Source organism: Pristis pectinata, chromosome 31 (genome assembly GCF_009764475.1).
Source record: "Pristis pectinata isolate sPriPec2 chromosome 31, sPriPec2.1.pri, whole genome shotgun sequence".
Taxonomy (NCBI): domain Eukaryota; kingdom Metazoa; phylum Chordata; class Chondrichthyes; order Rhinopristiformes; family Pristidae; genus Pristis; species Pristis pectinata.
In genome coordinates this window covers 10,402,424-10,414,882 of record NC_067435.1, presented here as the reverse complement: position 1 = coordinate 10,414,882, position 12,459 = coordinate 10,402,424, and the positions used below count along the sequence as shown (strand labels likewise).

The 12,459-nt window shown below is 45.9% G+C and overlaps 1 protein-coding gene across 2 annotated transcripts in view; it reads left to right on the top strand.

Moving 5' to 3' along the window:
• The window catches only part of LOC127585051 (ras GTPase-activating protein nGAP-like), a 95,780-nt gene that overhangs the window by 47,036 nt on the left and 36,285 nt on the right, over positions 1 to 12,459 (top strand). For both annotated transcript variants that reach the window (XM_052042188.1, XM_052042189.1), the window contains 4 exons: positions 3,132 to 3,220; positions 5,467 to 5,543; positions 7,056 to 7,209; positions 9,773 to 9,871. In XM_052042188.1, the coding sequence (XP_051898148.1) occupies positions 3,132 to 3,220; positions 5,467 to 5,543; positions 7,056 to 7,209; positions 9,773 to 9,871 (419 nt within the window). The remainder of the gene's footprint in view (positions 1 to 3,131; positions 3,221 to 5,466; positions 5,544 to 7,055; positions 7,210 to 9,772; positions 9,872 to 12,459) is intronic.

Here is a 12,459-nt window from a genome sequence, read left to right as displayed (position 1 = left end):
CTAATTTATGCAGCTTCTTACAGTTCAATGCTTGGAATGTAGGGGTTTGCAAGTGTTTTGATTATATGGTGTGTGGATGTCACTGAAATGAAGGCTCCTTCAGTATCCTCTCGCCACCCTTTCCCACTTTGATGCTCACTGGCAGTTTGGCCGCAGACATTCATTTCTTCTCTGCTTTCTCAGGGTTTTTTTAGTTGCCCGTTAATGATAACATCTGCAGGAAGTGACAGTATTGGTAGAAGACAGCAGTTTCAGACTGATACCTTCTCTCGACTGACGCATTCTTTGGTTTTCTGTCTGTGCTCGTTATGCCCAGATTTGGATAGGATGAAATTTTCCATTGTAATCAAAAAGCAAACAACTGCAAAGGTCTGAAATACAAGCAGAAATTTCCGGAAACTCTCAGTGGGCCAGACAGCATCTGTGGAGGAAGAATTGGCACTAATACTTCAGGTTGATGAGGTTTTTTCCAGAGTTAGGATTTGATACCAGCACTGTCTTAGTGATATTGCTCCCACAGAGCTACAGTTCCAACTAAAAGATTATCAACCTGATAGGATAACCCTTTTTCACCGAAGAATTTGCCTGACTTGCTGAGGATCTCCAGGACTTTTGGTTTTTGATTAAAATTTTCCACTGATTGATGCAGACTTACCTGGGAGCACAAGAACGCAAGAACACTGAGGTGTTACTTCTGAGTATTGTGCTCAGATATTGACTTTGGCCATGATGGGCCTTCAGAATTATTAGTACTAAGTGCTAGTACTCAATATTTTTCACTAGAAGTAAGAAACAAAATGCTGGAGGGAAATGGATGGTTGACGTTTTGCGTCGAGGCCCTTCATCGCAGATGCTGCCTGACGTTTTGCGTTGAGGCCCTTCATCGCAGATGCTGCCTGACCCACTGTTCCTCTACCAGTTTATATTTGGCTCCAGATTTCAGCATCTGCAGTTTGTTGTGTCTCCATTTTTCACTAGGATGTTCCCTGGATTGGGGCATTTCAATTACAAGGAAAGGCCAGGTAGGTTGGGCTTGTTTTCCCTGGTAGAGGTAAACAAAATTATGGCAGATAGGCAAGGTAGTTAAAATCTCTTTCCCATGCTCGGGGTGTCTGAGGCAAGAGGGCAGAAGTTTAAGGGGGAGATGTAGGAGGTTTAGAGGGCATCTGAGACGGAAATTTTTCACAAAGACGGTGGTTGGAGTCTGGAACTCACTGCCCAAAGAGGTGGTGGAGGCAGATGCTGTCTCTATTTTAACATTTTAAGAAACATCTAGCTAAGAACTTGAATCACCAAGGCATTGAAGGCTATGGACGTAATGTGAGTAAATGGGGTTAGTGCAGATAGGTGGCATGGACGTGATGGAACAATGGGCCTGTTTATGTGGTGTACAACTCTATGACTCTACCATACTGTCCCTGGACCTATTCTTTGGAAGGGTCTTTTCTGATAGTTTGGATAGTCTGAAAGTTGTTCCATTAACCAAAGGGTATGAAATGATGATTGTTTATCAGTTTGATGACATTGAATGTGGCATTCCACTTAATATGATGGGCTGCAAGAAGCATCTAGTTAAGAACTTGAATCACCAAGGCATAGAAGGCTAAATAGGATTAGTTTAGGTAGGTACCATGGGCGGCATGGAGGTAGTGGGCCGAATGGCCTGTTTATGTGCTGTACAACTCTATGTGCCATCCTCTGAATGGGCCATGGTTGATGTAACCACCTAATCAAACCCCTCTCTGCCTGTGAGCAAGGTAACAAGCGCCAGTCAATGGACACATCATCATGTCCTTCTCCAAATACAAATTCTGTGGAGATATCATTGAGATATATTGCAACTCCAGAACAAGTGATATGGAGCCTTACGAAGCTCAAACTCAATTGTTAATCCGGCCATATATCGGAGGATATGGAATGCACTCAGAATGGGATTTCATAGTGCTATTTTGGAAGAGCAGCTGAGTTATTTCCAGGGTCATGGTCAACATTTGTCAACTTCCTAACATTCATCAAAGACGGATTATCCAGTCATTATCACAGCACTGTTTGTGGAACCTTGCTGTGTGCAAATTGGCTGTTTTATTTTCTACAGTATAAGATAGGCTCCATTTTGAAAGTGCAACATTGGTTATAAAGTGCTTTGGTTCATCTGAAGGAGATACAGAGATGCTGCAGTCATGTAACTCTTTCTCTAAGGATAAGTTAATTTCTAATAGGGAAAAGCAATTAAAATTATTGGAGGGCCTCAAAGTCAAAGTCGAGTTTATTGTCATTTGCACAGGTTCATGTATGCACAGGTGCAATGAAAAACTTACTGGGCGTAATAAAATGTCAAACGCAGATGGCTAAAGGGATGAGGGATTAGGGTGGGGGTGAGGGGTCTCAGGGAAGGTTCCCCAGTCACAGCTGAAAATATGATTACCAATAGCGGAGCAAAAAATTGGTATGCAGAGATCCCAAGAGGATTATAGGATTAGGTGATGCTATAATATATAATGTTTTATATCTATCAGTATATAAAATTATGAGAGGCATAGATAGGGTAGATAGAGTCTTTTACCCAGGTTGGAAATGTCAAATGTCTAGGGGCATAGTTTTAAGGTGAGGGGTGGAAAGTTTTATGGAGATGTGTGAGGCAAGTTATTTTTTACAGAGTGGTGGGTGCCTGGAATGCACTGCCAGGGGAAGTGGTGGACGCAGATACAATAGCAGTGTTTAAGAGGCATTTAGACAGGCACATGAAAAGGCAGGGAATGGAGGGATATGGACCATGTTCAGATAGATAAACTTTTTTATGTGAACATGGTCCATATCCCTGCAGTTTAAGTTGGCGTCATGGTCAGCATAGACAGCATGGGCTGAAAAGCCTATTCCTGAGTTGTACTGTTCTATGCTCTATAGGGTGAGTAAGATTCTGGGTGGATTGAAGAACAAGGATGTGTCTGGGAGTGAATGTAGAACAGCACTGACTGGCGATGTATGAAGGGGATGTAGCGTGAGTTTGTAGAATGGGTGTGTACGGGTTGGTGTGTTTGAAGAGCATTGTGCAGTTTGGAAAGCAGTATCGGCTGAGATTGACCAAGTGGTCTGAGCAGGACCAGTCTCACTGACACTCTCTGTTCCTTCAGAGTCAACATCTGGAAAAAAGAGTCCTCCTGCTGTGAGGAAATCGGAACGGACTGGAGCGTCCAGTGAGGGTCCTGTGAACAACGTGAAGGTACTGATATACCTCAATGACGGCGCACTCCACTGATTTTGGTGCCTACTTCTACCCACCAGGGAATGATATGGCCATTCGGCCCAGCAAACCCATGTTATCTTTTCATGAGCACAATCCCATCAGTTCCATTCCCCAGCTGTTTCCCTGTCTCTCTCACACATTTTCCTCATTCCCCCTTCGGAAATAATGACTGAATCAGTTTGCCAACACATCAAGCAATGAATTCAAGACGATGACACCAGGACAACTATAATCTCTCATTGGCACATTACACTGAAATCTTTGCATCACAGTTATTCTGATTGGTCTTTGGAGGTAAATTCCAAACTATCATGGAGAGATAGACCAGGGAGAAAACTCAAAGAAAAGCCCAGCATAACCTGGGGAGACAGATCAAGGCAAGCAAACCCTAATGTACCCTGGGAAGGCTGATTCTAATGTACCCTGGGGAGAGGTATGTAGGGGAGACAGACTTCATTATAGAGACACAAAAGACTGAAGATGCTGCAATCTGGAGCAAAAAACAACCGCTGGAGGAACTCACAAGATGCTGGAGGAACTCAGCGGGTCAGGCAGCATCTGTGGAGGGAAATGGACAATTGACATTTTGGGTCGAGACCCTTCATCTGAACTGAAAGATAGAGGGGAGTTAGCCAGTATAAAAAGATGGAGGGTGCAGTCTCTTGTGTCTCTATTTTGCTGGAGGAACTCAGCGGGTCAGGCAGCATCTGTGGAGGGAAATGGACAGTCGACATTTTGGGTTGAGACCCCGGATGAAGCGTCTCAATCAACCTTCTGGAGGAACTCGTAATCTGTGGGGGGTGGGGGTGGGGGGGAATAATTGTTGACATTTCAGGTTGAAACCCTGCATCAGCACTTCAACATACCATTGGAAGAGACACTTTGACATTGCTTGGAGAATGATACCCAGTGGGAGACACACACCAACATAACATGAGTCGACAAACCTGGAGGAGACTGACCCCAACATACTTCAGCAAGAAAGATACTCGGAGACAGGCTACAACCCAGGGGAAACTGATCCCAACATATTTAGGGAGACTTGAGGCAGTCAGTCACCAGCACATGAGATTGCAAATCAAATCAACACTTAGAGTGTGTAGGCATCTACTCATCACGTAATGGCAGCTGCCCACAGGTTTTAATGCCCTGGGGCAGTCCCAGGTTTGGTCGGAGACAAATCCCTTGAAGTAAGAGATAAGTAATCTTTATTGGTCACATGTACATCAAAACACACAGTGAAATGCATCTTTTGCAAGGAGTGTCCTGGGGCAGCCCACAAGTGTCGTCACGCTTCTGGCGCCAACATAGCATGCCCACAACTTCCTAACCCGTACGTCTCTGGAATGTGGGAGGAAACCCACGCAGACACACGGGGAGAACGTACAAGCTCCTTACAGACAGCGGCGGGAATTGAACCTGGGTTGCTGGCGCTGTAATAGCGCTACGCTAACCGCTACACTACTGTGAGTGTGGTTTCACATGTCCCTGGGTCCAGGTACCACAGCTGGAGGCCGTGTCATCGTGTCACTTGTGGCAGAGTCTGGGTTAGGTGGATGGCGGACACAGACTGGAGTGGGGACTATGCGGGCCGACGCTGCTGTCCTGACCGGGGGCAACTGATCCACAGCCCACGGAGCTGCTTCCCATCTTCCGGGGCGGACCCTCAGCAACCCAGCGGCACAGTAGAGCAGCTGGTGGAGCTGCTGCCTCACAGCTCCGGTGCCCCAGGTTCAATCCTGACCTCCGATGCTGTCTGTGTGGAGTTTGCACGTTCTCCCTGTGACTGTGTGGGTTTCTCCTGGGTGCCCCAGTTTCCTCCCGCATTCCAAAGTTGTGCAGGTTGGGAGGTTGATTGGCTGCTGCAGATTGCTCCATGTGTGTAGGTCTCTCTTTCTCTCTGTCTCTGTTTCTCTGTCTGTCAGTCTGTCTGTCTCTCTCTCACACATACTCTCTCTCACACACTCCAACACTGTCTCTTACACACACTCTCCCTATCTTTCTCTTTCTCTCTCTGCCCTCCATCTCTCTCATACTCTCTCTCCCACACACTCTTTCTCTCTCTCTCCTCTCTCTCTCACTCTCTCACTCTCACTCTCTCCTCTCTCTCACTCTCTCAACCAAACTTTACCTTCCCAGAGCAGGAGTCCATCAGACCTTTTGATGCGCATGCAGAGTCCTGCTTCACAATTAATCAATTAATTATCTCCCTCCTGCTCTAGAATCTGATCAAGAAAAGATGGAAGAAGAGCCGAAGCCTAGCAGAACCATTAGAATCTCCACACGGAAAGAGCACCAGGTAGCTTGATTGTTCTTGAGGGTCTCTAAACACACAAGGGAACCTCCTGTGTTTGGCATTCCAACAACAACCTGAATTTACTGAGAACATCGCAATACATTCTGTTGTGGGAGTTGGTCACTCTCCACATCCCCACAATAATCAGTTAAAACCCAAGCTCCCTTGTTCATTTGAGCATATGCAAGAGTTCCACAATGTCTTAAAATCGCAACACGTACAGTGATTATTATACCTCAAACATAATAACATGTGAATGGTATCATCCAATTCTAAGATTACACATTACAGATGAGTATGGAATTTCACTGAGAGTCATAGAGTCTAGAAAGAGACAGCACAGAAGCAGGCCCTTCAGCCCACTGAGTCCACACTACCCACCACCCACTTACACCAATTTAATGAAATATTTTCCAGAATACGTTGAGGTAAACCTGTCCATGTTTTCAGCAGTGTCTGCAAATGACATTTTTAAAGATCTATTTACCAAAACCCTCTGGATCACTTTCTTTCTCTGAGAATTAACAGGGTGGTGCAGCAATTGGTGCTGCTGCCCTACAGCATCCTGGTGAATTTCTTCTGCACTCTCTCCAGTGCAATCACATACTTCCTGCAGTTTGGTGACCTGAGCTGCGCACAATACTCCGAGTGTGGCCTACCCAGTGTTTTATAATGTTACAACATAACATCCCAACTTTTATATGCTAAGTCCTGACCTATGAAGCAAAGCATGCCATATGTCTTCTTCACCCCCTACCTACCTGTAGCCGAGTTCAATCCCGACCTAGGCTGCCGTCTGTGTGGAGTTTGCACAATCTCCTCTGGTCATGGGGGTTTCTTATGGGTGCTCTGGTTTCCTCCCCCATTATCTAAGTATTATCTTTTGATCAGCCAGAGATGAGACTCCTGGTCAGTATCTAATTGCAACAATATCCCTTTGATTCAACCAATCAATCACTGTAACATTTCTCCAAAAGTCATTTGTACTCAACAGGCTCGTTGTTATTGGTAGCCACGAATAACTTAGGACTTAGGATGATCAATAAGATCGCTCCTCATTCTTCTAAACTTCGAGGAATACAGACTCAACCTGTTTAGTCTCTCTCGATAGGGCAGTCTTCTCATCCCGTGAGTTAGCCTGGTGAACATCTTTAGGAATTCCTCCAATTTCCTTTCTGTCCCTCTTCATCCTACCATCCTTCCCCGATCAGTTTAGCCAGTTTCTTCTGTTGTTCCTCCATGTCCTTCTCAGTTCTCACAGGAAGCCAATAGTGTTGCTCACCCGATAACCCACTTCCACCTTCAACTCTCCCAGTGACTCACGGGGAAGAAGAGCGTTGAGCTGAAGGGTGGGGCAATGATATAAACCCAACCATCTCCACCACAAGATGCTTCGTTCTAGCAAGACTTGAATCACCTTCCCTAACCCTCTCAGAACGATGATCACACACATGACGGAAGGTCAGATCTCAGGTCCTGTCCAATTCTAACTCACTTCACTCTGTTGCGTCCCAGGCGCCAGAGCATCCAGAAGATGGGAGAGGCTGTATCCTACGAGTCATTGACGGGCTCTTTGAACCCAATAGAAACACTCGATCTGACTAACGAGACCAATGTCATCATCAGGCCACTGCACAGCAGCATTCTGGGAGAGAAATACTGCTTTGAGGTAAGGGTGTTGATGTCTGTGTGTTGTTGTGATCTGACGGTTGTGGTAGCAAGCAGCTTCACTCTGAGTATCCATTTCTTAAATACTGAGGCACCTGAAAGGGAAAGTGTTACTTTGGATGATGTATAGAATTCACACACACAGAACAGAGGACAGAACAACACAGGAACAGACCCTACAGCCCACAGTCTGTGCTGAACATGATGCCAAGTTAAACTAATCCCTTCTGCCTGCATATGATCCATATTTCTCCATTCCCTGCACATTCAAGTGCCTATCTCAAAACCTGTTAAATGCCTCTATTGTATCTGCTTCCACCACCACCCCTGGCAGCGCATTCTTAGTGTAAAAAAAATTGCCCTGCCCCGTCCTCTTAAACTTTCCCCAACTCACCTTAAAGTTATGCCCTCTAGTATTTGACATTTCTACCCTAGGAAAGAGATTCTGACTGTTTACCCTATTGATGCCTTTCATAATTTTATAAACTTTTATCTGGTCTCCCCTCAGCCACCGACGCTCCAGAGAAAACAACCCGGGTTTGTCCAACCTCTCCTTACAGTTCATACCCTCTAGTCCGGGAGCATCCTGGTGAACCTCTCCACATAGACAGACAGACAGACTGACAGACAGACAGACAGACAGACAGACAGACAGACACACACACACACACACACACACACACACACACACACACACACAGAATATTTTAAACACATCTGGTATAGGAAGCACAACCCTCTCCTTCAGTGTGTTTGCCGTCCATTAGATAAGGTAACTGACTGCCCAGTGGCACAGCTGGTGGAGCTGCTGCCTCACAGCTCCAGTGATCTGAGTTCAATCCTGACCTCTGGTGCTGTCTGTGCAGAGTTTGCATGTTCACCCTGTGACCACATGGGTTTCCTTTGGGTGCTCTGATTTCCTCCCACGTCCCAAAGATGCATAGCTGGATTAATTAACGGCTGTACATTGTAGAGGTAAGTGCTAAGACAATTAACAAGAGGGGAGCAGATGGGCATGCGAGACAGAATGTTGCAGGGATACAGAGGAATAATGGGACATGAAATGGCTCTGCTGGGAGTTGGCAGATCATTAATGGGCTGAATGGCCTTTGTATTGTAGTAGATAAATAAGTATGTCTTGCAGGCATTGTCATAAGTATTTATGAAGTGGATGCATGGGATGAGAAGACCATCCTATGAGGAAAGATTGAGAAAGAGTTGTGTAAGGAATTTCTAATAAATAAAATGGGAATTCATGAGAAATTTCTTAACCATGAGAGTGTTGAGATTGTGGAACGTTCTCACTGGGAGTTGTTGAGGTGAAAAGAGTTGAGGGGATGCTGGAAAGCACAGGAGAGAGGAAAGAGCAGTTTTGACACGGAGGGACGAAGAGGGGTGGAAGAAGTTTGTGGACAGTACAAGCACCAGCCTGCACTAGAGGGGCTGAATGGCTGTAACTACTTGGAAACCAGGTGGTGGCAACGGAGAAAGGAAACAAAAGAGACTGCAGATGCTGGAATCTTGAACAAAATCAGAATGCTGGAAGGACTCAGCGGGTCAGTCAGCATCTGTGGAGGCAAAAGGTGTGAGTCATCATTTCGGGTCAGGACCCCGTGTCAGGACTGAGCGGGAACTGGCAAGATTGCTGGTGTATAGCACTACGTGGGTGGGGGTGGGGTAGAGGCTGGTGGGTGCTAGGTGGGAAGGAGATGATGGACAGTTGGAACCAGGTGTGGGAGGAGAGGGTGGGAATGTGGCTGGTGGGTGATCGGTGGAGCCAGATGGGGAGGGGATAATGGACAGTTGGAACCAGGTGGGCGAGGAGAGGTTGGGACAGAACCTGAGACGTGATAGGTGGAACCAGATCGGGAGGAGATGATGGGCAGATGGAACCAGGTGGGCTCGGGGATGGAAGGGATGAACAAAGGGGGAAGAGAACTAGATGGACAGCTGAGTGTGTGAGGGAGGAGACCACCGGGGATATGGGTTACCTGAAATTGGGATGGATGTTGGAGGAAAATTGAAAAGAAGGAGCAAAGATCCAGACCTGTCCATCGCTGAGACTCACAGTCCATAATTCCCAGCCATACAGACCTCCCTGACCTGGGTTTTGACGAGTTGACCCTCCCATACCCAAACAGGACAATGGGCGTCAAGATGGCCTCAGGCATCTCATCCTGGTGTTTGGGGGAAGGTGTGAGGATCTCACTGACTCCATTGACAAGATAGATGCTGAGAATATGTTTCTTTGGCTGGAGAATCTATCGTCCATGAGAAGGAGTCGGGTCCTTGTTACTGAGATCAGTTGAAGGTTCTTCACTCAAGAGCTATTTATCCCCAGATGTCTGATGCTCAGGTATTGTATATGGTGGATTCGGGGATCCATATATTTCTGGGGAATCAAGGGACTTGGGGATAGGGCAAGAACGTGGGGCTAAGGTAGATGGTCAGGCACAGGCTTGGTTCGTGGAGTGGGCTTGAGCAGATGTGGCCATTTCCTGCTTCCATTTCTTATGCTTTTTTATTCCCCGTTTGCTGAGACTTACCTACTCCTTGCACTTCAGGTTATCAACTCAAGGGGGAGCCGCTGCTTTGGCTGCACATCAGCTGCAGAGAGAGACAAGTGGATGGAAAATCTGCTTCGAACAGTCCAGCCCAACAAGGTAACGACAGAGCGCGGAACGGTGGGAAGAGTGGATGTTGCCACAGGGTGTTTAATCTTAATGAATCAAAAAGCTTCCAGTTATGGTTCTTGAGAACAGCGAAAAGAGGGCAAAGGTTAGCATGCATGGGAGGTTTGTTGAAGGAGTGGATGTGTTTTGGACAAGGTTTTGTCAACTCCCTCAATCAACATTAATGAAAAAAAACATTGATTCTCTGGCAACTATCACTTCACAGTGTGTGGGAGCTTGTTGCGTGCAACTGGGTTGCCACATTTCCTGCATTCTAATGGTGAATACGCTTCAAAAGTATTTCATTGGCTGCAAAGTGCTTTGAGATGTCCTAGGAGCATGAAATAGAAAATCTTCATGGGTTGAAATTCTTATTTGTTTATGTTTAAGGAGTCACTATTATTTATTGAAGGTTTAAATAATGCCAGGAGAACCACCTTTGTTAAATGACTTCTCATGTATTTGTACACCTTCATCATTTGCTTCCACAATATTAAAGGGTTAAACTGTATGGTGTTGTATTTATTCATTCACTGGATGTGAACCTCAGTAACAAGGTCATCATCTGTGTCCATCCCTAACTGTCAAGAAACAAGGAGTTAGTTAAGCGCCAACACTGAGGTAAGGTCTGGGGTGATGAGATGAGGATGGACATTAAACGAACCAGATGAGTTTTTCACATGTTCCGTAATTTCATGTCTAGCAAGGTGTATTGAATATAATTTCCTCAGATGCTTTATTGGGATTTGTTAGATCAGATTGCTAGATCAATAATTCAGAACTAAGGGAACCAATCCAGTAATTTAACCACTATGCTACCATCTCCTGTATATTAAAGTCTCCTGCAATGGGGTTTGCCAGGAGTGATGCTGTAATAAAATGGTGAAACTTGTCCTTGAATATGTAGGGAATGTTTCCATGTTTCCTTACGATGTAGAAAAAGGCTATTTGCCCCATCAGATCTGTGCTGGCTCACAGTTCAATCCCATTCCTCACTGATTTTTCCTGTACCCTGTTTTCCCCACACTCCCCTCCCAGCAAGTCAGAATATATAAAAGGGTTGGCAGGCAAAAATGGCCAGAACCTTGAATTCTCCCACTTTAAGTAATCCCCACACCCCTTCCCCACACTTCCCTCCTTCCCCACCATGCTTCTTTTTTTCCCTTTCCTAGCCTATCTCTCTTTTTTCTAGCCCCTTTCTTTTCTCTCTACCTTTGACCCATCCCCCGGTGGATCTGCTCTCCCCTCCTCCCCCGCACCTGCCCATTACTATCTCTTACCTGCATCTACCTGTCACTACCCTGTGCCCACCCCGCCTCCCCTCTTTTGTCCACCTATCACTGCTCTGCTTTTCCCTCCTATATATCGGGCTTCCCCTTTTCCTATCTTCGGTCCTGAAGAGGGGTCCTGACCCGAAACGTTGGCCGCCTGCTTTTCTCCACGGATGTTGCCTGGCCTGCTGTGTTCCTCCAGCATCTTGCTGTTTTTTCATCTAGATTCCAGCATCTGCAGTCCGTTGTTTCCCTGGCCAGTCCTGACATGTCCGGAAAGAAATGCTCAGCAGAGACACGAGAGATGGCAGGTGCTGGAATCTGGAGCAACAAACAATCTGCTGGAGGAACTCAGTGGGCTGAGGATCATCAGTGTGGCGGGAAAGGAATTGTCAATGCTTCGGGTCAAAACCCTGCATCAAATGCTCAGCAGGTTAGGCAGCTTCTTCAGCCTGAAATATTCCCTCTGTTTCTCTCTCCATAGATGCTGCCTGACTTGCTGAGTGTTTTAAGCACTTTCAGTTTTTATTTCCTATTTCCAGTGTCTGAATTAGTTTTGATTTTAAGATAAGATAAGATCTCTTTATTAGTCACATGTACATTGAAACACGCAGTGAAATGCACCTTTTTGCGTAGAGTGTTCTGGGGGCAGCCCGCAAGTGTTGCCACGCTTCCGGCGCCAACATAGCACGCCCACAACTTCCTAACCCGTACGTCTTTGGAATGTGGGAGGAAACTGGAGCACCCGGAGGAAACCCACTCAGTCACGGGGAGAACGTACAAACTCCTTACAGACAGCAGCCGGAATTGAACCTGGGTCGCTGGTGCTGTATTAGTGTTACACTAACCACTACACTACCCACTGCCTGCCCACTGATTTTCACTTTGTATAAAATTCTAGGTTCAATGAACAGGAAAGAACTATTTCCTTTAGCAGTGAATGGTGTCCTTTGGACTGTAGGAAGGTGAATTATGATGCTCCCCATTTTTGATTTTGATCTATGTTATTGACCTAGAGTTTGGGGTGAGTCAGAATTTCTCAATGTTCAGATGACACAAAACTAGGTAGTGTTATGTTCTGTGAAGAGGATCATAGAATAAAACAGGCTGATGGAGGGGTCAGGAAGGAGCAGATAAAGTGGAGAAATGTGAGGTGATCCATTTGTTTGGAATAATGAGGACAGAAATATAGAATTAAGGATACTATTGTAAAAAGGGAGCAGACGGACCTGAGGCATGTGTGCACAAATCATTGATGGTGACAGGGCAGGTTGAGGCATGTACAATTCTCGGCTTTCTGAACAGAAG